The following is a 26,631-nucleotide window of genomic DNA, read 5'->3' as shown; positions in this document are numbered from 1 at the left end:
ATGGTTTGATGACCACAGATACCCGATATCAAAACGCTGTATGGCCTCATATCTAACTGGGGGTACTACAAACGAGAGATAATACATATTATTCTTTATTAGTTCATGTGAATGTGTTTAATCCATTCCATGTAATACATAAAACATTATAATGTGTAGATATATGATAACCACAGTCAAAGATTCCGCTTTTGATTTACTCGCGTCATTTTCTTTTCCTGGATCAATTGACCCACGGTCACTAAACACTTTTACAACAACCGAGTACTCCGGCCCCCCAAACCCAGTCTGGTGTGCCTAAAAATAAAGTGAGCTGTCCCAACTGCTGGGGGTCTAGCCAATCGCTAACTCCGTTATCCTTAGTGCCCAATCCAGCGCCGTATCATTATCTCCGTAGCATTAGCCAAGTATCTATCCTAAGTTGAATATGGTCACAGTAGGACATTCCAGGGAATCCAGTGATCTGACGTGGACAGGGGGGGTCTTGGTTCTTTTTAAACCCCTGTTCTGTCGTTCACTTCATTAGTCACCCATGCTGAACAAGTCTCTCAGAGTCCACTCTACAGATCTATTTGTAACAGCTATTCTCAATTTCGCCGACACCGACCCTTCATTCTTCACAGCTTGTATTCTTCTGAGCCAAACTGTCTATTAAGAAGCTGCGTCCACCTCTCTCACAATATCGCCAATGAAAAACTTGACACTGGCCGCTTTGGAAGCGAAAATCGGATTATTTCATTCATCATGCTAGTGACAGAAGTGCTTGGTTCTTCTAACAAGTACATCCGAAAAGACCTGTCATTCATTCTTTTTTTTCTAATTTCTTACAAGTGTTGAACTTTTCACAGCGAGCGCGCCTGGCATTGCCCTGCGAAGACTCTTTTTCGCGCCCCCCCTCCCTCCGCGTGCGATAAATTTCACACACTGGCCTCATTGATTGCGGTATAAAAGGGGCACGGAAACCGAAAACATGATGAGCAATAACGCGTACTACGACCAGCAGCAGCCGCCCCAGTACTACCAGGGCTCCGATAACGGGGAAGACCAGGGAGACGAGATGCCTGCCACAGAGAAGGACCTAGCAGAGGATGCGCCTTGGAAGAAGATTCAGCAGAACACCTTCACCAGGTGGTGCAACGAACACCTGAAATGCATCAACAAGAGAATAAACGACCTGCAAAAAGACCTAAGCGATGGGCTCAAACTGATCGGTCTCTTGGAGGTTTTAAGCCAAAAGAAAATGTACAGAAAGTATCACGCGCGACCCAACTTCAGGCAAATGAAACTGGAAAATGTGTCGGTGGCGTTGGAATTCCTTGACAGAGAACACATCAAACTGGTGTCGATAGGTAAGTGACTTTCATCACCGACTTTTGGTCTTGGCCGTTGTGTTTTCTTTTTTTTTCATTGTGCGAGCTAGTAAAAGTTGACAGTATTTTTGCCCTGATACCGAAGCGCCGACATCCAGAGGGCGTGTTGGGGTTATAGCGCCGGGGCAGAAAGTTTCATAGATTTATTTTTATAACGAACGGATAAACAATCTCCGTTTCATTGAAACATTGTAACTCATACGGTTGTGATGTATATGATGAGAGGCTTAAAAACACTACACTTTGTTTGGAAACACTTGGGGATTGTTGTGCGTTGGTTTGCGTTATGTTGTTATTTATGTTTGCTCAGTCCACCGTGTATTGAGTAATCGTGGAGATTAAAACTGTAACACATGCGAGGTTTTTGCGCTCACGAGATTTTCTATTGACGCAAATGTCATCTTTGTGTAGGAAGGAGATTTATGGTGCATGAAATGACCACGCAGTGGATGTAACGTGGTTAGGACGTTACGGTTATGGAATTTCCAGCGAATGGCTGGCAGAACAAAGGCGGTGTTCATTGTTCTGATTAGGGTCTCGGAGGGATGTGAACTGATATGGTATTTGATACTGTAGCATTATTGATTTCAGATACATGCTCTGTAGGTCAATTTCAAGGTTAATTCTTTTCGATCGAAAATGACAGCGTTCCTGTTCATACGCAGCGCACTTTAAATCAGACCAGCTCCACTTTTTACATTACATGCTGATTTGTCACGGACAATTACGGTCTACATTTAAACAGCGTCTAACCTAAACGTCGCTGGTAACTGACGTAAAAACTTGTTTCATGAGGATGACCAACACGTAATTGGGAACTTTGTGACGCATGCATGTAGTTTTTTATTTCTTTTTTGGCACCCAGCGTGGGGTCTATATGGGTGGTGGATGTAATGCTCAGAAATGTAAGTGACAGACAGCTGTCCTGAAAGGAAGTTTTTATTCTGAATGCAAGATTTTTAAAAGACAGCTATAATATGATTACATTCATTGGTAGGTAAAGTCACATTTTACAGTTTAATGAACAGGTAGGGGTGGTTTTGAAATGCTGAGTTCAGTGGAGCAGCGGATTCTGGTTATGTACAGTGTTGTCAGACTTTTCAGCCAGGTGTGTCAGAACTACAGGTTTGCCACTCTCTAAATCCAGGTTTACACATCAAAAGGCAGCATTCAGATCCTTGAATGCAGGATGGTATATAAATGCAGGTTAATGTCAGCACCATGACCACCATCATCATCATGTTTGTCATCATCATCATTATTTTTGTCATCATCTTCATCATCAGCTGATTTTGTTCCTGATACGGAAGTGGGCTGACCTGATGTCATTGCTTCCATAGTCTATTTTGAGTAATTAACTAGACTCTAATAGGGACTTTGCCTTATTTTCCATTTACTCCAAGGTATAGGCCTGTTCATTGGGGGGAAAAAACAGCACTAACATTAATTCAGTGGCAGTGGAGAGCTCTACAGGATCATATGCTGATGGTGGTGTACAGCGATCCTGAGCAGTTAGAAATGAGCAGGAGAAATCCCAGCTGTCTACAGTAAAACAAGACTCTCCTCCATGCCTTGATAGCAACGCAACCATGCATTGTCCACAGCACTTTCAGACTCCAGTGAAAGGTTAGTTCGCATCTGTTCCGGTCCCTGTGCTGTGATGAGGGTGTCTGCCTTGGTTTTTCTGGCTACATAAAAGTGTAAAGAACTGTATCAGGTTGCTGGTCCAAGGCCTGCAAGATTAGCTCACCTCTCACCTGTGGCTGTTTTAACGTCAGAGATGGTGCAGCTTTGCAACCAGTGGAAAGGCATGCTATCTTTCTGTGCTGAATCATTCACCTCTTGCTTGCTTTTGCCCACCAGAGAAGCACACAGCCACTCGCTGCGCCAGCCAATTAAATGCTCCTTCCAAACATTTACACAACATTGCACCAACCTGATGAGTTTGCTGCCATGTCATGAAAATGTTGTGAGAGCTGGCCTGTGAGCTGATGCAGCTCTTTACAATGCTGACCCTCCAGTATGTGAGAGAGGATAATTCTCAGCAGGGGGTCCGCCGTCAGTGTTCCTTTTTCGATTCACTCAGGAGCCTGCTTTTCCCCTGCAGCCTGTGGCTATGCTGAGTGGCTAGCAGTGTTTTGTTCTTACTGGCACAGTTAGTGATGTTATGGGAAAGGCAGTGATGTCATAGGAAAGCATGGTTACCTTTTTTTGTCACTGGTGCAGGACGCCACTATACCCTGTGGTGCCGGGGTTCAGTGGGTCCTGTATTATGCGACTGGTCACTCTGGAACACTTACAACCTGAGACGACCCAAACAAATTGTGTTTAGAGAAGACACTGCAGATTCATAGTGTGGTCGTAAAGGCTGGAGAAGGATGCTAACAGAATAGCACCATTTGCCCAGCCTCATCTTCATTCAGAAGCATTTTACCTTTTATGAATATGTTTGCAGCTTTCAAGTATGTCCAAACCTGAAACAGGCTTTGACACACATTTTGTAATATAGTCTTACTGTTTACAGTGTGTACCATTCTGTGTACATACATACAACAATAGGTGATAAATGGGCTACTCTGCATTTTGGTAGAATGTAATGAGTTGCTGAATTGTTGAATCCTCTCAGTGCTTTTTGTCCTGGTTTTTATCTGACCTCACAATTCTCTGGGTTTACCTGGCTGAACTGCCATGATGCTCCTTTTTTCCTCATTGAATCATCTTGTTTTCTGTTCTGTTCTCTTGTTCTGTTTTTACCTCTTTGAGAGGTGAGGGCCAAGTGGCGTGGTGGAAAGTTTAACAATCAAGGAGCTGCTGAGATCACTGGGAAATGTCAAAGCAAAGACTCTCTTGCTGTAAGTTGTGACATTCAATCAAAAACCCACTGGTGACGACTGGAATAACTAGAAATTCTGTAGGGCCATGCTAATGAGAAGGGTGGGGTAAACCTACAGGGGGAGGAGAAGTGGGCTGGTCTGCGGAGAAGCCGTGTGTAGAGCCACACCCCCTTATTCCTGTCAGTGGAGTCGAAGGCCATAGAAGCATAAGAACATGTCATTTAGAGAGCAGGCCGTTCTGTATATCTTAGCTTGTCATTTACCTTTAATTTAAAGCAAAGTTGTCATTACACTAAATTTGGTCTGAAAGGATCCTAGAGGTCTTGACTCCACTTCACATTCTAACAAGTTATTTCATTAATTGGTAATTCTGTCTGTGTGAAGAAATACTTTCGAGTTTCAATGTGCAATTCAACAAAAGCTCACCTGTGCTCTCTGGTGCTGTCATCAGCATTTAACTTGAAATAACCTTCGTGGTATATCAAATTAATCCCTTTTTAAACTGTCAATGCTTCATTCTAATTCCTCCATCAACCTCCTGCTACTGAGATTAAAGAGATTAAGGGGTATAAGCATAAAGTTTAATCATAATACTAAACAGAGCAGAACGGAAACTTAAATACCACTGTTTAATAGTGCATGCTGGGAAGTTTTCCAGCCCATGAAGATGGCTGCCCTGGCCAAAGCACCCCTTTTTCTGAAATGCATGGCCTTGCACAAAAACACACCAGCACAGTCTTATCGATACAGTTTCATTCCTTGCTATTTTCTTAAGCAGGCGGACAGTTGAGAACAGCTGATTATCTCAGACAAATAAATATGAATACAAAAATATAGGTAGTGTGCATGCATGTTGTTGCCACTGCCAAGTGGTGGTTTTAATTAATAGTTAGCATTTTAAGTGTTTTGAGTACTTTGGAAAAGCACAAGGTAAATAAAATGTATTATTGTTGTTATTAGCGGCTGTGTTTACTAATATTATTTAAAATACAAGAAGCCGAAGGTGAGATGCTTTTAGCCTCAGATGATTTGCAGGGACTTCCTGGTAGCCACAATGACGTCTTCAAATATTGGTCAGCTGATGCCCCTGCAGTAAGTGTACCCATCATGCAATGTGAGAAAACAGGCCAACAGACAGAGATTAAAGGACCCTCTGCAGTGGGTGACCTTGTCTGTGAGGCAGATCTTTCCAGAAGGGCAACTGCTTCGGATTACTCAATGTGGGCTGGGGTGTCGGGTGTCACCCCTCCCCCCACTCCTCACCCCATACAGTCCTGCCAGGAAGCAAGTCATGGGAGCAAGGTGGCTCTCACCCTGTTGCCCTGGGGGGAGAGTTCCCTCCAGGAAGTATGGCCTTTCATATCCATGTTCTCTCTCTGTCAGTCTCCCTTTCTCACTTTCTTCCTCTGTCTCTTCCTCTGTCACACATTCACACACACACCCACACACATACACTGGCTCACACATACAGACAAAAAAACACAAAGAGACACAAGCCCAAGGTACACAGAAATACACATGCACTTGCACACTCAAACACACCCTCGCAGCCATCTGTCTGTAAGTTTCTCTATCTCCCCCCACACACACAGACACACAGTCTCTCATTATTCTGACAGTGCCTTCTGTTTTGTTCTGGGAGAGTCTGTTTGAGTTGGGGCAGGGCTGGTGGGGTGGGCTTCTGAGTTTGGGGTGGGGTCACTGAGTATGTTAGTTACTATGTGTGTGTTTGGGGGTTCCGGTCAGTCAGCCTCCGGACTGACAGCTGACAGGCACGTGTCTCCTGTGGCTCTAAGTGGGTGATTGATGATGGGACAGCTGCCCCCCCGGGGCTCTCGCCAGTAAAATGCTCTGGAAATAGCTACCGGCCCAGAGAGGCAGCCACACGAGGCATGGGGGAGGGGGGGGGTGGGGTCAGGGCAGGGTGGGGCGCGTGAGCTCTCTCTATAGAGGAGGTCGGCAGAATTCCGTTAGAGCTCGGCACACTAGGGCTGTCCGTCCACAGTCGAACAGCCACTCCCGCTGAAAAGGCACCGCTGAGTCAGCTTAATCCAAGCAGCGCGGAGGCAAACCGGGGTGGGGGGTCTCTTTCTGGGAGACCCCTCTCACCACCGTGTGGTCTTGCTGACACAGTGATGTGGCTCTTGGCCCCCAGTGAGGGCTGAGTAATAGCCTGCTTGTGCGAGCATCTCTGCTCTCTCCCAGAGATAATGAGAGAAACAGAGCTGGGAGAGCACGCCGTTGGCTGCCTTGCTTTACTACGCGCACATGGTGTCCGCTGGCCTCACAGTCGAGGCATTTCTAATAAACTAATGCTCCGGGACATCGTGCTTCTTTTCCTGCTGTTATCATTTCTGTCCATGCTTTTACTGCTTTCAAAGCAGAGGGAAAGGGACAGAGACAAGGAAAAATATGTGCCATTTTAGCTGTATCTTTATATGGAGTGAAAATGTACCTTTCTTTTTTGGGGTGATGGAGAAACCTCTAGGAAACCAAAGGTGTCTCAATATAGCTGACCCAGCAGATGAATCTGTATTATGGGATGCTTACTTCGTTGTCTGAAACGGGTTACCCTAGGCCTAATTCTGTTTGGCCTGTTACACGATGAATGAATTTGTTGAATAGCTCCAGGGCTTTAGGAACCTGTGACAGGATGGTATTTCTATGGCATGGTCCAATCACAGTTGCTGAATTTGACCTTTTCAGAAGCATGTGTGATCTACACAGTGATAACCAATCAGACATCCCACTCAAAAGCGCAAATTGAGGGCAACCAAGTGTTAACAGCATGACCCCTCCCAAGTGGGGACTTCTTGATGTGTGACATCAGCAGGGTTAGAGTGCTGCTCATTCTCGAAAAACAAATGCTCCAACCAGTGTATTTCAGCTTCACTCTCTTTACTGGGCTCTGAGGACACATTCTCTAAATCCCTCTTTCTCTTGCTCTTTCTCTCTCTCTCCCTTTTACAACGGGGTCTGTAATTGTTACCATGTGCCAGAGCCAGTCAGCTCAGAGGAATGTTTGAGCATGGCCATCTCTGGGGGATGTTGGACGCGAGCGGGTGAGGATCAACTCGTGATTAGAGCGGAAACCCCCCATTAGCGTTAGCCTTTCTCATGTTTTCCGTGTTTTCTGTGGCTTTCCCTGTCAGGGACAGTTTCGAGTCAACATGCTCAGGGTCCAGTTCACGTTTCGATGATGCTGCCGCCTGCCTAGGGCGATTGCGGCTTCTTGTACCAATTGATTTATGTGGCAGAGGCACTGGAGAGGAGAGAAGCTCCCTTGTGCATTTAACAGTCTGAATGACGATCTGAATTAAAAAGTTACTGGCTCTGACACTGGCGGGGGTCATGTAAGGTCAGCAGATGTTTATCGGTGCTCTGAGAAAGACAGAGTGCAGACCCCAGATGCTGATCTGTGAGGGGGAGGGTCACAGCTCCTTCCTTCAGCTCCCTTTTTTATTTCAAATTCTGTTTTTCCTTCACCTCCCAAATACAGCTTGACATGGAAATTTTAACCATAAGAAATTTTAACCAGTATCCACAGGGTGTCTTTTCTGTTATTAAGGCTCATAAGAGTTTGCCCAGTGTGATACTAATAAGTCGATTCTAATGAGCTGGCCATTATACATGGATATGTCTTCAACATCTACTTTGATTATTTTAAGACGTTGATTACACTAGTAGTCCTATGATAGCTAAATGATCTGAGATATGAGATAACTATATATGCATGTGTCACTAATATAAAATGAAAATGACCATGTTTCCCAGTGTTTTACGGTATAGTAATCATTTAACATCATTAGACAGTCCTTGTCTAACGTTGTGCAACAATAGCAAAAGCACAATGACTTTTTGTATAAAATATGAAAAAATGACTGGACCCCTCTTCATGATCTAAAGCCATAACTTCCTGTGCTTTCACAGTTGATACAGATATATGTCTATCCCTTACTTCCTACAGATGCAACAGTGCCAGTGTGAAGGTAGACGTATGGCCTGAATTGATTCATTCCAGACAGGTCAACCTCCATCCCCAGCTTTCATTTCAAACCTACAAGTGCTCTACTAGTTTATGGACTTTTACCAGTGTAGGGCCTCTGGGATATAATGGTGTGTACATGCAGGGGACAATGTGATTGCTTTATTTTTGGAGTAAAAGAAACTGATTTTAATTTAATGTAAGGTTTACTATGCAGCGTGGAAAAATACTAGAAGCCTTTCAGCCTTTCAAGTCATGAACTTGCTGTGTTTCTTAGAAACAGGGGGAAATAAGGTCATGGTATTTTAATTTTAAATTGTCTGTCCAGTTAGAGTATAAGGATTTACATATTTTATTGTTATTCCAATGGACATTCAGGGGGTGTGGGTTTTTGATTTAGGGAAAAAGTAAAACTGTATTTGGTTTTTTTTTTTTTTGGAGATTTGAGGGAGGGCTGATGTTAGAGAGTTGGTGTTAGGCCGGGCCCAGACCAGTTGCGTCGCGTGTGCATGACAGTCGCGGAACGTCTCAATTTTCATTTCGGCGCCCATGTTAACAGATTAGAACAGCTACACAGCCCGTTTGAGTAGCGCGGCTCGAGCCTCGCTGCATCGACGCCTCATCTAGAGATTCGGCGTGTCACCTATTTTTTCTGTGTGACACGCGCGGTTTTCAGCAAAAACAGACAGTTAGGGGCGGGGCCAGAGGGGGGGCTTCGGGGGGCATGGGCCATCCTGGTTTGCCACTCAAAAATCTTAGTCTATGATTGGCCATCAACGAGGTCGAAGACGGGACTTTTCTTGAAGTACTCGGTGGTTCAAATCAGCGCAGAAGTTGGGGCTGACTTCAAAAATTTAAGTACACGTTTTGATATAGCCAAGAAACAGCAGTTCTATATGTGTAATTGGTTGTTAGTATGTGAATTAGTTTACAACACTATTGCTCTTGCTAGCAAGCAAAGTTATCTAGCTAGCTATCTAGCTATCTGCCCCTCTAGCAAGGTAGCTAGCTTGCTAACATTATTTAACTAGCTAGCTAACATCAGCTAGCTTGGTAATGAGCCACAAAGCTCACCAGGCAGGTAGCTAGTTAAATATAAATCATTAATGTAAAAAAAAGCCTTGTAGGAGTAGGATCTTTTCATTATTGAGTTGGCATGTGTTTGTTAATATGTATTTGAATTTCTTCAAATAAAAAAAAGATGATGTGAGAACATGGTGTGCTAATTTCACATCTTGCAGTGCTTTTAGTGTATGGGGGGCATTATAATATTTGTTATGCGCCTATTTCTGTTATTGTGGATGTTACATTATCCTCATGCCACCCTTGAATGAATCAGTGCTCCACTTGGGCCACCCCAGTCAAAAAAGTTTAGAATCACCACTGTAGACAGTGAAAATGATCTGTTGATAGTCATACTGACATCATACCACCAACATTACACCTTTAGTTTCAATGTCTATATCTGCAGAATATGTCACAGACATGAAAAAAATATATATTTTTTTAACTCAACACTTCCTGTATCCAGTTCAAATTCTGTCTAAACTAAATATAAATCAAATTTATAATGAAATTAAATCAAACATTCTGTTATTGATGGCCATTATCAAAGGCAAACTCAATGTAGAAAGGTAGGGCTGGCAGTAGCAGCGCCGCAGCAGCAACGCTGGCGGTGTGGACAAACACACGCATGTGAGCCGCAGCAGTTCAGCGATGTAACCGTCACACACACATGACGCAACTGGTGTGGCCCCGGCCTTCGGGAGCTGATGAGAAGAAAATTGGTGCTGCTATATTGTCGTACCAAAGGAAAGTGACTAAGTTTAGCCATTGCTACACATCTGTTTGCTGCACGAGACTCCTGGAAAGTCCAGTTGAGGCGTGGTGGCAAGGCCGAGCCACGTCATTCAGGAGGTACGAGCCTTTGAATCCATCGGGACTGGTACCGAAGGATTGCTGTGCCAAAGGATCTCCACCTTGTGCATGTGCCACCTTGAGACATCGCGGCCAAGGACGCTCCGTGGTTGGGACAGTAAGCAGGCATTCTCAAACTCCACAAACCTCCAAAGGAATGCACGGTGCAACGTACATGTATGACTGAATTGTTTTAATTATTCTTAATACAATTAATTGAGAATCTACTTGTTTGTGTTTGTTTCCCTATTAAGAGTGTTGACTGGTGTTTTCCCTGAGCATTCCAGTTGAGGGGTGTTATTCAGGGTGGGGGCTCTTATTTTTTTTGTGTGTTTGTGTGTTTTATTTTGTTTTATTGTTATGGACACTCACACCAGAGATAGCGACTTCACCACCTCAGTGCTAGGACCTTAGACCTCTCACACACACCTAGAGAGCCAAACTGTACTGCACAATTTTGAATGTACAGGCCACTTCATTCACAGGCCCAGTTTATAGGTATGCTAATTGCGTATGAACTGCGCTCTGCAGGCAGAGCGGCCTAAGTGGGGTTACACCAGGAAATGTTGTTTGTATTTGAATGGCAGAATTATAGTCTCATGATTCATCTAGGCACTTGTTTGATGATTGTGACAGATTCATTCACAGCACTAATTTGGTGCCCCCTGCTGTGGAAAGGGATAACATTTTGCCTGGAAGGCTGCATGTGTTCCTGATGAGGAGCATGATGTCCAATGGAAGGTTCGGGTGCTGCTAAGGTCAGCTGTCCCCCCCTGTAGGAAAAGTTTTAATATCAGCTCTCACACTATATCTCACCTTTTATGCCACTCCCCTCTCGTTGGTCCAGTGTTCTCTTAATCTCACGCACCTGCACAAGCAATTACAAACAAACACCTTTCTCCTTGGAGACACCCAGAGCTTATCTCTGGTTCCCTCAGAACTGATTGACAGCTTACTGTTACATGAAGGGGCCGGGTTGTTAAGCTATGTGGAAAATATATGACGTAACTGTTTAATGAATGAAGTGTTGAAAATCAAATCTTGAATGTTGATAGGCTTTCTCTCTCATGTATCGCCAGCTGGGTTTTGAAAACACAGCTAAATGTAAAACACCTTGAACTTTGTACAATGAGGTCTAGTGCAGATTCAGCTCTGGGCTGTTACTTTGAATGGAGGACTGGGAGAGGCCAGGAAAGGACATGCCAGGTCGTCATTCTTCAAGGGCCAGTGGTGGGGAAAGGGAAGGATCGTCACAACAGAGGAATGTCGCAGCGCCTTGCTGAGTGTGGCGGCAGGGGTTGAAGGCCAAGTCCACTGGGGGGGCAGATGTGACATCTCTGTGGGAGGTGTTGCTTCCCCGCAAAGTGGTGCGGTTCAATTTCCTCTTGCTAGTTCGTTTGCACCCTGCTCTCTCCCAGCGGAGCCACTTGCGACCGTTCGCCCAAGACCCAACGTGCCACATTCCTAAGATGTCCTTACATCTTTGCGGCAATGCGATTGCAGAGGGCGGGTGGTGCTTTGGTGGTGCACTGAGAAGACAAGGGGTCTCATGGCGTGGATGTGTCCAAGAGAACAGTGACAGGCATGCACATCAGCCTGGATACACACATATACACACAGGATTCTGACAGAATATACCTGTCCTCCACAGTGTGGAGCTGAACATAAGGAGCAAGTGTGGGCTAGGCTGTTTCAGTCTTGTTACTGTGGGGGTCTGCTCTGTTAGTTGGTGGCAGGAGAGCATCTGAACCTCTGTGCAAAGGGAAATGTCTTTAGGTACAGCAACCTAAGCTTATTGTACAATGGACATGAAATTGGCATAGCCATCTTGAACTCAAGTATGGATCTCACCCAACACCTCCATCCTGTCCAGAGCTGTTTGGCTACAGCCTGTTGGTTTCTCCTCTCAGCAGAGTCATGGAGGAGTGGTCACATCCCAGTTAGGACATTACATGGTGCCTTTGCGGAAGATATTCTACCAAATGAGTAAAGTCAGTGTTTTAAATGCTGAAATAAACAGGCTTCATGGTATGTGGAGTCCACCGTGGATACATGTGCTAGGCTCCTGCTAGGCAAAAACACAATGACATCCCTGTACCACAGTTTTTTGGGTGGACAAATGACTTGGACCTAGACTCAGAAACATGCTGAAAAACTGTCATCTTGGCAGTCGCACAGTTTTTGAGGTTGGTCTCAGACTGATAGGGTGCAGGTGGTGGGGTTTGATTGTCAATGCCGCAGCAACAGAGAGAGACAGTTTGGATGAGAGGAAAATGCTAGTTTGTGGGAGGTGCAGTTGTGGTTGTGTGGGCAAGAGGGCTGCAGAGGTTTTGGTATGTGCCATTTGGGTACGGTGAGGCACCTGTGGCTTAGGGTAAGTGTGTAGAACAACGTGGGCAGAAAGAGAAAGCTGTGGATTAGGCTGACATGGTCTAGACAGCATGGGTGACTGCCCTGCAGTGGTTTTGGGTCAGCACAGTCATAGGAGCATGGGAGAGAAGACTGCCAGGGTTTAGAGAGAGGTGCTTTTTTCACTGCTGGAAGCAGCTGCTTGTCAGAAGCCCAGTGATGATGTCATTGGCAGTGCAACCTTTTCCAGCCCTTTAGCTGGCAGATTTGGATCACCGTACCCTCCTTCCCTGACAACCCCTCCCACCCCTGCCCCCACTTTTCTCTGGCACTGTGGCCTTACTTCACATCTCAGAAATGACACAGTATTCCCCTTGAGAGCTCTTATTTCTGAGTGGGGGAAGTTAAACACTGTTTTTTCCATCATTAGCTGAGGGAAATGACAGACAACATTGTCAGGATATTTCCCAGCGCCGGTAAGGTTTCAACACCAGCACTCGTGACAGACAGTGGAGCTGCTTTGCGATTAGATATGCCTGTTGCTTTGTGATTGGATATGCTTGTTTCCTCTAGGTTAAGAATGATGCAAAGATGTAGAAAAATTCTCACCCATCTTTACAGTGTATATTTGTTCCTGCCAAAATGCCTCACCTCCCCAGTTCTGCCACTCTACTAAACTCTACAGAAGACAACAAGCACATGTGCCCATCCATCTGTCTCCTCATCTGTCAGCTCATGTATCTGTGGGGCGCAAGGCTGCCAGCTATGCTCCAACAGAAAACAGCCTGGTAGAACTGGCCTATAAACATGGTAATGGTAACACAGGGGTAGCCGACCAGCCGTAAAAACATTCATCACCACAGACTTAGACATTTTTAGCGTGGAGCACCAGAAATGCCTCTGATTTGTGATCTATTGTTGATAAATGTCCCATTTATTAAGAGCTTGAATTGAACATAAACCAGGAACATCTCCAGCCCGTCATGCCCAGGGTTGTCTACCCCTGCTGTAGTGAGTGGCTTTGTGAATGGCTCGACAGATGGCCTTTTCAGTGAGACCCTCAGTGGAATACAGGTGAGTCATTTGCTCTAAAGCAGCAGTGCCTGCGAAACCCCACTGACAGAGCTGACAACATCGGCTTTGGCCATGCACAACCAGGAGGCTAGTGCATTAGCTCTGGGTTAAAACCGCAGATCTTGCTAATGCTTCCAGACAAGTGAGTGGGTAACCAATAGGAAAAAATACTGAAATGTCTTATTCTTGTGAATTTTAACTCCACCGGCTTCTGGCACAGATCAGACACAGTGGTACATGACACAGGGGTTTGGCCATGTGTGCAGTTTGTTATTGGTAGTTTGAAGGATCGAATCTGTCTGGTCCCCTGTAACGACCTGAGCCATGCAGGGGTTAGGAGGGGGTGACTGGGCGATCCCTCTCTGCTCCCAGTACTGGGGTCTTTGTACCAGACCTCTGGAACAGACTCACACTGCAGCGATGGGCCTGGACAAAGCCCTCTGTGTCCCAGGTCTCTGAGCTGGGGGAGTCGTGGGGACCAGGGATTGAGGCAAGGAGGGAGGTAGGAGTGGCGTGAGACAGACTGTTGTGGCTGTCTGCATCCGTCAGGTCCAGTGTCGTTGGCTTTACTTCGAAAAACAACCACATAGCAGCTGAAGCCACAATGTCACGAGAGGAGTCCTCTGTTCTTTCTGCCACCTTGGGACAAAGCTTCCACAAAACAAATCCAATCACGACAGATTGCTGTGTCCCTGCAGCACCGATATTGCTTCTGTGAATGTCTCTCTCCTGGGCCAAAGCAATTCAGCCGACCTTCTTTTCCTCAATCACCACCACTAAATGTGCCTCTCCAGAAATGAACTTGAGGTTTTCTTGGCTTTTTGCTCAAAGAAAGGACACTTTCCCATTGTGTTCCCAATGTTCTTTGTGCTGGTTTCCAAAGTGTCCTGTTTGCTCTTTCCCAGAAATACTTTGTGATGCCGTCTTGGACTTTTGGCTCGTTGGTGAAAAGAGGTCATTCCTCAAGTCTTTCTAACTTCCTGACAGGACTATTTCACTGTTTTATAGATAGTTTACCTTAAATGAAAGTTTATATTGCACTATATGGATGTGATGTATGACATTAGGTGCCTGGTCTTAGGTGTCTGTCTTGTAAAAAAGGTATTTTTTCTCTCTAGAGAGAAAAAATATTATTCCCTCTAGAGAATATTTTTTCTCAAGGTCCATAGAATGTTTTTTCTCAAAGTCAATAGAACAATAGATACTTCCTGTTTTTTCACTGAGTGCAAAGAACCAAGGTAACTGAATTGTTTGAAAACATCTTGGGTAACTATTTCCATGCTATCACTTTCCAAATTGATACAAAAGAAACTATATTACTTATACAAAACCAATTGCAATGCCACTAGGGACTCGTTGTGTGTCAGTTGGTTACAGTGAAAGGGTAATCTCCTACAGATGTGCCTTGCCTGTGTAATTCACTCCTCAGCTTTCATAAAACCCTGCTCTTCCAGGACTAAAATTTCTGGAATGTTGTGCAACAATAACTGCATTCAGGGTCAATTAGCCTCTGCTCTTCTGAGACAGAAATTGTAACGAAGGTAATGAACATCAGCCAGTTTGTCTGGGGTATGACAGTGCGTGCATATTGCATGGTTTAATACTGTAAATGCATGTGGGTTTGCTGTGTCCTCTGTAGTCAGCCAACCTTTAGAGGTTACAGGCTGCAGGTGGCATGCTGAAAATAACCGGGGGTGGCTATTTAAAGAGCTGTAAGAAAGTCCGATCCACCCTATATCGTTGAATTATGATAACTACAGTCCTTTGGTTACAGTCCCAGTGTTTGCCTAACCACTGTGGTCTTGTCCACATCCTGTTGTGTGGTGCTTGTGGAATGGGGGTATGGGGGGACCAGCTGGCTAGGAGATCCTCCCCCCCATTCTGTGGTCCAGTCATCCTGGGTCACACTGCCAAACTCATGCACCAGCATATACCAGTGACATTGAAGCCATCGTGAACTTTATTTGTTCTTGTTTGGAGGTTTGTCAGGTGGTCTGTCACCTGCCCACGTTAGGTGGTTGTAATGTCAGGACTGTTTCCCAATTCCATGTAAAAATGCAGCTTTTACAAGGAAACTGGTGGAGTTGGTCCTTCAACACGTGAGGACTGGAAAGGAATTTGGTAGGGTGAGAGATTGTCAGAGGGTGGCATAAGATGACTCCTGCAGATGGGGTGAGCGTTGCCACCACTTTAACTAAAAACGCGCCACCACAGAGACGCTGTGATCTTGCTTCTGTACCATATCGCCTGCTTTTTGGCCTGATCCACAGTTCCATCCTGACATGACACCATTTTCATCATGGTGCCGCAGTGGAATGCTCTTCCCATCCGTCCATCGTCAGCTGTACTCACTCATTAAGAAAAACAGATTTTTGTGATTTCTCTGTCTGTCAGCGAAACACTGTTTTGGCCGCCGCATTTCAGCCCTGCTCCCTCCCCCCTTCTTGTGACCTCAGGGGGACTGCACAGCTGTTGCATGACTGAAAATGCTGAAAGGATCTCTTACAAATGGCAGTGGTGTGGAGTATCACTGGAGCATGAATTGACATGTTCTGGCTTTGCCCTCTCTCTCTGTATAAGTAGGGGGGACACTTTAGATGCAATGTGGTTAGACTCATGGCTGGTGTGGACAGTGATAACTGCAGCGCAGTATCCTCTGCGCACCCCATTCAGTGGGACTGGAGTGCTGCCAGACCCTAAGCCCATGAAACAAATTGAATCACAGTGGGGCAAGAAGATGGAGAGTGGGAGAGACCTGTACTTTACAGAGTGTGCTAAGAGCACAGCCTTGGCTGTCTCTGAGTCAGTTCTGACTGGGCTCTTAGACTGGAGCTGTGACTCTCTGTGTCTGTACAACAAGTACTCCTACCACTACTATTAATAATAATTGCTTTTATGTGGGGCCTTTTACGGATCTCACTGTACTTTACAGAGGGGGGATGACTTGTTTCAACCTCCACTGATGTGATGCACGGCAGCCATTTTGCGCCAGAATGCCCATAACAGATTATTGGCCATGGAGAGGGAGGAATTTATTTTGTCAGTGACACTGGGGGAAGATTAGATGACTATAATGGGAGTTTTTCCAGAACACCACATGGGTTAAGGATCTCATCTATGAGACAGTGCCTCCAGCAACACAGTGTCCCATCACTAGACTGCACCATAGATTTTTTTTATACTCTGTCCAAAGAGAAAATTGCCCCCTGCTCGTTCACATGTACTGCTTTGGACAGTAATCTGATTATTATGGAGATCTCCTATCTAAGACAAGCCCTGTTTAGCTTCAGCTGCGGACCAGGGGTAGACTAAAGGGTGGTATGGCTGCTGGCCAAACTGCTTTATTTCTGAAGAGTCCTGGATTTGTTCAGTGTGAGAATACCTGGGTCAGCATTCTCTGCATATTTGCAGTATAGTATGCAGTTGCTTTTTGATGTAGCTCATTACAAATCCCTGTAATAAATTTTTGATATCTGTGTGTGTCTGTCTGTGTGTAGTAGAAACAGCAATGCCCTTGTTTGAGTGCTTTGCATGCTGTACAGGTCCCTCTGCAGGGGCTCGTGTTCTAGTTGTCACACGCTTCCATTGTGTTTGAGAAATCCTGTGGAAAATGTGAGCCTTTGGTGGCGCAAGTCCAGTCTACGGGAGGCTGCCGAGCTTTTGGAGAGATGCAGTCATGGAATCCCCTTTTCCTGCCTGTCCAGTCCGCATGGCCCTTAAAACTCCAGGACTTTCTCTGGAACAATGGGAGAGAGTCACAGCAGAGAGAGGAAATTATCTTCTGGAGAAACCACAGAGCGATAAGGACAGGCAGGACATAGGACAGGAAGTAGATGATTTGGATACCACGGGCATTGGCATCAGTGTTCCCCTGGAGAATGTAGGCACAGATAACAGGATGCAGGTTCCTTCGATGAAGCATTTTCTGTTTTTATTGTAACTTACAACTGATAACTGACAACATTCTCTCAGCATTGGTCTGATATAGTACATAACACGTGTACATAAACATAAGGTTTCCATAGGGAAATCTGAGCCACTGGTGTTTCACAGATACTTGTAAACCCTGGATGGGTTTGGACCTACAGCAGAAAAAAGACAGCAGTGGACCAAGGAACAAAATGCAGAGTAAACCTCCTTTGAAAGGTTCATGATTTGGGCTGTATAGATAGTACGAACCAATATCTGCAATCTGAAATTTGTAGCTGAGGGCTTTCTGATGACATGTTGGCTGACCCTGATCATTCTGGTTTCACAATACATAGACATGTGTGATGTGTTACCACACAGACTCTCTCCTGGGTGGCAGCCTTAAGGACCCCCAGGACAAGGTCCCAGGGGTGTGTATGAAGTTAGACGTTTTCTAAAGGTCAGAGGATGGGTTCATTTCTGCTTTTGTAGGTCTTGCTGAACTGAATATCTTCCTCAGAATGTCTAAGCAGTTAAATGTTTGTCATGTGCTCTCTTTCTTGCAGCAGTTGAAGATCTCAGCTGTTAGATGTGTGCTTCTTCAGTGTTGTACACAGCCTTTTCTTAGACTGTCCCAGTGATGCCTGACTCTGGTCCTCTGTGTCACCCCCCACTGTATATGAGTTCTGTGTGTTTTTCATCAGCCTTGCTGATGCTGCTTGTCTCCAGAAAAATTCAAAAACTTAACATGAGTGTAGTAAAAGGTCGCCCTTTATTAGACAGTCAGGTCATGGCAGACAAAGTGAAACTGCTGTCTAAATGCCATGCTTGTCTGTCTTGGTTAAAACTTTGCTGAGGAAAAGAGGGCAAGATCAGAGACTGGATTGGAGCCATGGGCTTGACTGAAGAACCCATCCCCCGTAGTTTTACAGAGAAATGTTGCAGTCTGTGTTTGTTGGAGACATGGGGCTACAGGTTCATGTTTCCCCAGGCAACCAAACAAACAGCAAGCCTCTTTGCAGAGAGGAACCGCTGCGAGGCCCAAAGGCTGTTCTGCTCTGACACCCACTGGCTCGAACAATGACTGCGGGCAGAATAGCCACATTGTCTCTGGAAACATTGATTACCACCCCCCTCATCCTGGAAAAAATGCGTAATGTGGGGACCTCTGAGAACAGGACTTTATGGACCAGAAATCTGTGTCACACTCATCAAGCTAGAGAGAGAGATGGAGAGAGAAAGAGAGAGAGAAGGAAAGGAAGAGAGAGGTGTGTGAGAAAACAGTGAGAGAAAGAGCAGAACTCAGAAAAGAGTTAGGGGACAGCCTTGGACATTAAAGGCAGGTTTTTGCACACAGCAAGAGGAGATATCTGCAAGAGGAGCTAAGATATTATGTTTGCTCTGTGCCTCAGTCTTGGCACTTGCCTCTGAGGGTGGTGAGCGCCACTAAATCATTTATATCTTTCTGGGAAGCGTCTCTCTCCAGAACAGAAACTCTCTCCTAGGTTGTTGTGCGGCGATGTGCTGCTGGATGAAGGAGACATCTAATATCTGATGCTGAAGGAAAGTCCTTCAGATGTTTTTTAGCAGGGGAACACAAGCACAAGTGACTTGTTGTCCCCTCTGTTGGTGGGTATAAATGCGTGTGCCTTGGGTTGGAATTTGTCCCTTTCAAAGTGCACTTCCCACTCCCAGCCTGCTGTCTACTGTTTGTTTTTCTTTTCTCATTTTTTTCCCATGCTAGACATCTGATATTCCCAGACGACACAAACACACTCTCACACTCACACATTTTTTTATTTTGTGACTGTACACTTGTATTGTATGCTAATACTACAATTATTGTTATCTTTTTGTTAAAAGAAACAGCAATTTTTTCTTTAAGAAAAAGATAGCAGTAATATTATTTGTGTTCGGTGTCCATCTGTTGGACAGACTATGTGCCACAGCTACTTTTTTTTTTTCTCGTGAACTTTAGTAGAGCACTAAAGCTCCACTGGGGCTGCTGTCTCATCCAGCAGTTGATTGGTGCATTATGATCTCTGCCTGTACAATAAACGGTCTGGTTCGGTCTGACAGACACAGTGAAGTTTCCCCAGCACCTTGGTGTAGATTCCCATTTGTATCCTCTTATTTCTCTTCTCCTTCACAGACTGAGTAAAATTGCATCTCCTTCATCAGAGGTGTGGTGCTGTCCTTTTCTGTTACTGTTTCATGTATAAATACAGGATATGATATAGACACTGAAGAAACAGTACTGCTGCTGCATGCTGTTTTGACAGACTATGCTTTGACCATGGACACATTGGTGTAACAAATTGTAGCTGCTCTTTCTGTGTGCCTGACCCCCAGATCCCAGCTGGGGAGGTGGGGGGATTATCTCAGAGCAAAAACAGATGTGGTTGCTGTTGCTAGGCCAGGAGACGGTGGCTGTGGAGATGGCTCATTATTCCTGGGATTGTTATTGCACTAATGTGGATTGTTTTCCTGCCCTGTGTGTCTGCGATCTGATGACTTAGTGGGTTTGGGTCATATCTCTATTGGGGGAGGAGGGCGGGAAGGGGGGCAATCAGCATGGATGTTACCATGAGCTGGGCTCTTGATTTCCTGACCTGACTATGATGGGTTCAGATCTGCACTTGAAATGTTACTGCAGCAGTAAAGTACAGTATTTAGTCATATTGAGTGTGTGCTTGTCGTTATAGTGTTCTAGCTGACAGTGGAATATTGGGGCTTAAATGCCACATGTATTCTTATGTATGTATTTGTGCATTAGAGAATTCATCATCACATGTAGCAATGCTTTTGGGCTGGACAACACAACTGATTTGAAGCTATTCCTGTCTTATCAGAGGCAGAGCATTTTGCACACACAGAGTACACACTGCCACTTCACACAAGTTGAGAGTGTGGAGATGGAGGGAATCAGATAATTCACATGGTTGTTGTAGCTACCTAAGCTGAATTCCCTCCAGAACAGGTTCAACCAACGATCATGAGTCCTGGGGACTTGCAAGAGCTCCACACTCTGCAAATGTTGCATAAGAGAACTTCTGGGGGACTGAAGCTGGTCTTATAACTGGGGTGGTGTTGCATGGGGTAGCTTTTAAGGAGCTGGATTTGTAATATAGGTCTGAAAGGTAGCACGTTCATTTCCCTTAGGTAGACCTACTCTGTGCAAATATTCACTTGTACGAATGGCAAAGGTGGAAAACCCTGGCTTCAGAAAGTAAAAGTCCTACCATGTATTTATTCTAGCCATTCACTAAACAAGGTGATATCACTAATTAGCTCCTGTGCCTGGCTGAAGAGTTGTGTCATTAATTGAGTTGTGCTTAAATTCAGCTGGTGTAGTGCATGGGTGGAACAAATACGTGGCAGGACTTTTACTTTCTGAAGTCGGGGTTTTCCACCACTGACGAATGGGTAAAACATTAAGTCTGAATGCTGCCTTGGGTTATGGTGCCTGCCAAGCAAAGACCTGATGTACTGCAGTACAAAGGGGCATCCACAGGATATGAAATATGTGATTGGTGGAGTTATAACTGATTCTCTTAGACTCATGTAATATTGAAAAATTGTAAAATGCTTTTTTCAGATAATACTATAATGTAGCTGTTCTTTCTCTCTATGGCCAGGGATATTAAATGCATAGATTACAGTCATAGGCAACTATGTAACAACAGGACTGTGATCATTTAGCTTCAAATTAACTCTTCATCATCAGGAAATTTCTCTTATCTAGTGCAGATTACAATGCAGTGGTACATGAGTGCATGTAATAAGGTCACATGAACAGCAGCGCACACAGACAACATCAGACCATATCTGAGCAGGCACCGATCAGTACAGTAATAACCAGTGAAAGCAGACCAAGTGCCCACGGTCATCAGGCATGTCTCCCCTCTCCACAAACAGACTCTAAGGCCATTGTCGACGGGAACCTAAAGCTGATCCTGGGCCTGATATGGACGCTGATCCTGCACTACTCCATCTCCATGCCCATGTGGGAGGACGAGGATGACGAGGACGCCAAGAAGCTGACACCCAAGCAGAGGCTGCTGGGCTGGATCCAGAACAAGGTGCCCCAGCTGCCTATCAACAACTTCCACCGGGACTGGAGGGATGGCAAGGCCCTGGGTGCCCTGGTGGACAACTGTGCCCCAGGTAAGTGCAGCTTGTCCGGCGCTAATCCTGCCTCCAGCTGTATTGCAGTCATAGGGTGAACTGGGACCAGCTTGGTGCAGAACCTGCTCTTGCTGGTAAAGCCAGGAGCCCTGGCTGCTGTTGCTGTCATTAATTGGCACTGACACTAAATTGTGAGCCTGTGACAGGTCGTGACAGCAATCCTTGGGGTGAGTCACCTGTCTAAGCTTGTGTGGTCTCCTAGGGCAACAGTCAGAGCAGTTTCCAGGCTAATCAGAACTGTGGCCATTGGGTTTATCTGACACAGCAGTGGACACACTGCAATACATATATACAAAATACTTACAAAACGCACAGCAAGCAATTGAAAAGCAGACTACAGAACGTGACAGATGAAAAGCCCCACAAGTGATTCAGTGCACCACAGGCTGTGTGAAATAATAGTGTCAATTACTCACTCTGGGAAAATATGTTGCAGGAGGCTGGTTTCCCCTCACCTTCCATTACATTATTAATCTCCCTGCAGGGATGGCACTGTACATCAGTCAAACATTTAGGGAGGAGGAGCATTTGCATGGTATATAGGCTGCATTTGTCTGTCCTGCTGGTGAAGGGGTGGGGTTTAGGGGGTGCTGGTAGAGAGGGGCGGGAGGAAAGAAACCTGGAGGGGGAAGCGTGAATGAATGGCAAAATAAATGAATGAACAATATCTAATGCCCCAATTCATAACTCCAGCCATGCAGCAGGGAGCTGGCTCACTCATCTGAAAGAATGGGAAGGTCATGTCCGATATGATGGGAACTGCTGGCTTGCTTTAACCTCAAATAACCCAAATTAGCCTCCCCCTCATTATAACCCTGATCGTAGGAGACAGGGGAGACCAGAGGGCACTGACATCTAAACATTAGACACGCAGAGAGATTATGTTGTCAGCACCGATGGGAGGCCCCGGGGTTGGAGGGGCCCCGGCCTGGGGACTTCCCTGACAGCTGCCCCAGATCGAGTGAAGCCCTCGGGGGGCTGAGCCATAGCCTCAGTCCCAGGTCTGGCTTTCTTTTTTAGCTTCTCTCTCACACACCCCAAATTTGCACAGGATTCATTTTGATCATAGTGGGGGAGAGACACAGAGTGGAGTTCTCTAACAGAGATCTGGGGGAAAGAGAGACAAGACAGAGTTGTCTATGGGTCAGTGAGAGTCTATGGAGGATGTTCATCTCGTAATTGTAGGCTACTGTGCAATACTGTAATTATGGAAGTCACAACAGAGCCTACTGTTTTCTCATAAGTGATAGAATTACAAGGGCCAGTGTGGTCTGTAATTACATAATATAAGTACAGTATGAAACAATCGAGAAAACTTTGTTGTGGGTGGCATGCTACACAACGCAAACCCTCACTTGTAACTTCCAACCTCAGCAATTCCAGTTCTTTCCACGATGGTTGACAGAGATCGAATCATTTTACTGAAAATAATTTCATATTTTAAATGTCGCTAATGCACATATCGTGACATGCTTGCTAATTAGGCAAACAATTAGCAGTAGCCACTTTTACATACTGTTCAAAGACTTGTATGAGTTTAACTGTACGAAAGGCCCTCTTTAGTTTCTGTGTTTGAGTATATTTGAAAATAGTTTAGTACCTGGAACTGAAGGGCTCTGTGTAGATATGTGTGTGTATATGTGTGTGTCTGTGAACACATATGTTTGTGTGCTTTTGGTTGTGTGTGCTGTGTGCGAGAAAGTGCGTAGTGTGAGGATGATTGTGTGTGTTTGTATATATGTTCGTGTAATGTAATTGTGTCTGTTTTGTTTTTGAGTGTGTGTGTGTGTGTGTGAGTGTGAGCTTGTGTGAGTATGATTTGTGTTTGTGTGTATGTGTGTGAGTCTGTGTGTGTGTGTGTGTGTGAGTGTGTGTGTGTGTGCGCATGTGTGTTTGTGTTTCTGCCCCCCCAAGAGGAAATTGTGAAGTGGTTTCAAAACAATCAAAGGTGCCACAGTAAATAAAGCCACAATGGGCCAGTTGTCTCCAAGCTTATTACTTCTTTGCTCACCTTATGTGCCGGCAAGCCAGCCAGGAGAGAGAAGCACTATTTAACTGTGTTTACAAGACTGAAGGGCCTGACGCTAAACAGTTCCAGGCAGCAGGCGAAAGACATGACCATACAGGGCAGTGCTTTGCCTCTGTATTTAATGCCGTCTCTCCGTTTAATGACTGTTTTAATAATAGTAGTGATAAATACAGCGCACGTCACATCACGGCGTGAGAGCCATCTCTGCTCCCGTATGTTCGTGTTGTGGGGGGGTGGGCTGTGTGACACCCCACGGTGAATGTGCCAGCCAGTCTCTCAATAAAACCCTCACACACCACGCATTCCGTTATCCTCAGTCCTCTGAGGACTGCACGCTCCCAGTCCAAGTTTCTTCCCTCACACAATGAAATAAGAGCTTTTTGTGTGCGCCCCCTGTGGCTCTCCCCCCATCATGGCTGAGGTCCCTCTTTTTAAGTAACCCAGTGGTGGATACCAGAGCCGGCCCTTGGCATAGGTGGTATAGGCGAATGCTATGGACGCCGTCTATCCATAGCGGCACCCCAAATGAGGGAAGAAAAAACTTTGACTATTTTTTACTAATATCATATTAATACTGTTATTTCGAAATATTACAAAAAAGCCCACAACAACGTAACTACATAGCTTATTTTCTGGGCGGTCCCCTACCCCCCCGCTCTTAGTTAGACTTACCTGATTGTGCGGGATGGGCGAGTTATTTGAACTAGCGGGTGACACTGACCGTGAAACGTGATACGATTAACATCAATAGCTTAATTCAAATATACTGTATATATATGTCAAAAAGACCAAAGCCCTCTGGTGCCCAGGGAAGAAAAAGAAGAAGAGAAGAGGAGGAAAAACGGGAAGCAGACAGAGGTTATGTGATGAATGAATAGTTATCTGTTGCATAATAGTTATTGTTGGAGCAGAGTGTTACTAGCTTACTTTGGGCGATAGTAACGTTCGCTAATTTAATAAATAGCTAGAGTTAACATCATTTACTCCCACCTTAAATTCATTAGGGAAAGTTGGAAAGACAATTCAGGTGTTTGGGGAATAACCTACAACATAATTTTGAGAAATACACTTTTTCTTCACACGTTCGTGTGCTGCACAAACCATCCACTGTCTGCCTCAAGAAACCAGGCATAGGCTACATTTTTATTGACATCTTAGTCTAGTTGGCCAACGTTGGCCCTGCTTGTAATAGTCAATTAAAATGCTTTTCCTTTTCAGGCCCCTTTTTTAATTAATAGTTGTAACGTAGGGCTGGGCGATAAAACAATAACAATAATTATCGTAATATAATTTTCCTTGATAGAAATATAACAAATGTGTGATTAGATAGCATGCACAGGAATGAATCACGAACTGCCAATCATGTCACAGGAATAAAGGTATGCATTGCGCAAGTTAGGTTGCACAGTGAGGGGTATAAATTCAGGCCAGCATGTGGTATTGTTTACAGACGCAGTGGCTGACAGGCTTGTAGTTGGAGTGGAATAAGCAAAATAAGCGAAATGAGTGACACCGAAGAAAAAGCAGTGCCCATGACCAGCTCAAAGGATGAAGACATCATCGACCAGAAAGGTCATTCAACTTCAGTAGTTTGGAGATATTTTGGCTATTTACAATCCGACAAAAAACAGAGCAGTGTACACTGCAAACTGTGCCAAAGACACGTGCCATCAAAGACAGGCAACACCACAAACCTGTTTCATCAGCTGAAACAATATCACCCATTAGAACATGCAGAAAGTAAGAAATTACAGTCCCAAACGAGTGTCGTTAGTGGACCCTCAACAAGCACCGGACCAGTACCCAGTGCGACTACCTAGCAGCAAACGATCGTATCAACGTTTTCCAGCACCATGCCTTGCGACAAATGCAATTGCATATTGCATTGCAAAAGACATGCTTCCCATTAGCACTGTCAAAAATGAAGGATTCAAGAAGCTTATCAGCTGTCACAGGGCTGCTTTAAAACCTGAGACGGTAGACAGACTTGTCTTTCTTGCCCATAACTTGTACGGTAATGGCTTTGCTTGTTTAAAACTTGTACAGAAGATACTGACCACAGCTGAGATTTTTCTTTTGTCTATTTATTTTGTTTACATTGTCAGCTAAAACACTTACAAAATGTTTCAAACCATCTGTACAAAGGGTTTGGCATGCTGACCAGAATTAAGATTTCTTTGTCTATTTATTGTTTTATTTATGGACTTTAAAACACTTTTAAACTTTGCAGTCTGAGCCATCTTACATGTGTGCTGTATCACACTGCAGCACAATTTTTCTGTTAAGATATTTATTTTGTTGAGGACAAAGGACTGAAAAAGGATTTTACTTAATTTTACTCATGCATATTTTGATGTTGAAAAAAGATTTTGTCTTTATAATTGTCTTGAATGTCCTACCTCAGATTTGTGAAATGTTCCGCTGTTTGGCAAATGTTTGTCATGTTCTGACCATAAAGAATAGTTTAAAACCACAATTAACCGTGGTGGTGGAATTGGCTGCAATGCAAGGGGCACCAGCTAAAATCTTGCCTAGGGCACCAAATTAGTTAGGGCCGGCTCTGGTGGACACACAATACCGCTCTGACGCCCTGGCGCTTTGCTTTCGATCACACCCTGAGGTAACACAACCCAGAAAGGTATCCGGTGCAAGAGAGCAGAGTTAATCTGTGCCTGATGGGGCATGTAAGGTTATGACACACAGTTAGGCTGGCTGGAGTATCTGAGGCTGTTTCTGCATGAGGGGAAGTCTGGAACTTAGAGCGCATATGTGTTTAGCATGCAGTAGGAATCACAGATCATTATATGTAATTAGCATGTTAGTGGGCGATAGCAATCTTATATATGTTTAACATGTTAGCAGGGAACACAGGCCATGTGTGTGTTTAGTGTATTACTGGGGAAACAGATCATATGTATGAACTGTGGTCTGTGAACATGGTCTGTTCATGGAGGGACCTGTGGTTTGTGCAGTTTG

At 44.9% G+C, this 26,631-nt stretch overlaps 1 protein-coding gene across 7 annotated transcripts in view; it reads left to right on the top strand.

Annotated features, from left to right (window-relative positions):
- Nucleotides 1-526: 526 nt before the first annotated feature.
- LOC118770690 (filamin-C-like) overlaps nucleotides 527-26,631 on the top strand; it is a 76,325-nt gene continuing 50,220 nt past the window's right edge. For 6 of the 7 annotated variants that reach the window (XM_036518451.1, XM_036518454.1, XM_036518449.1 and 3 more), the window contains exons 1-2: nucleotides 527-1,349; nucleotides 21,357-21,605. In XM_036518451.1, coding sequence (XP_036374344.1) covers nucleotides 971-1,349; nucleotides 21,357-21,605 — 628 coding nt within the window. In that variant the 5' untranslated portion in view covers nucleotides 527-970. Of the gene's footprint in view, nucleotides 1,350-21,356; nucleotides 21,606-26,409; nucleotides 26,439-26,631 lie in introns of those variants that run through there. The other variant, XM_036518453.1, reaches the window with a different exon arrangement.

Source organism: Megalops cyprinoides, chromosome 23 (assembly GCF_013368585.1).
Source record: "Megalops cyprinoides isolate fMegCyp1 chromosome 23, fMegCyp1.pri, whole genome shotgun sequence".
Lineage (NCBI taxonomy): Eukaryota > Metazoa > Chordata > Actinopteri > Elopiformes > Megalopidae > Megalops > Megalops cyprinoides.
Note: the sequence above shows the minus strand (reverse complement) of the source record. Positions and strands in the feature narration are given on the sequence as shown.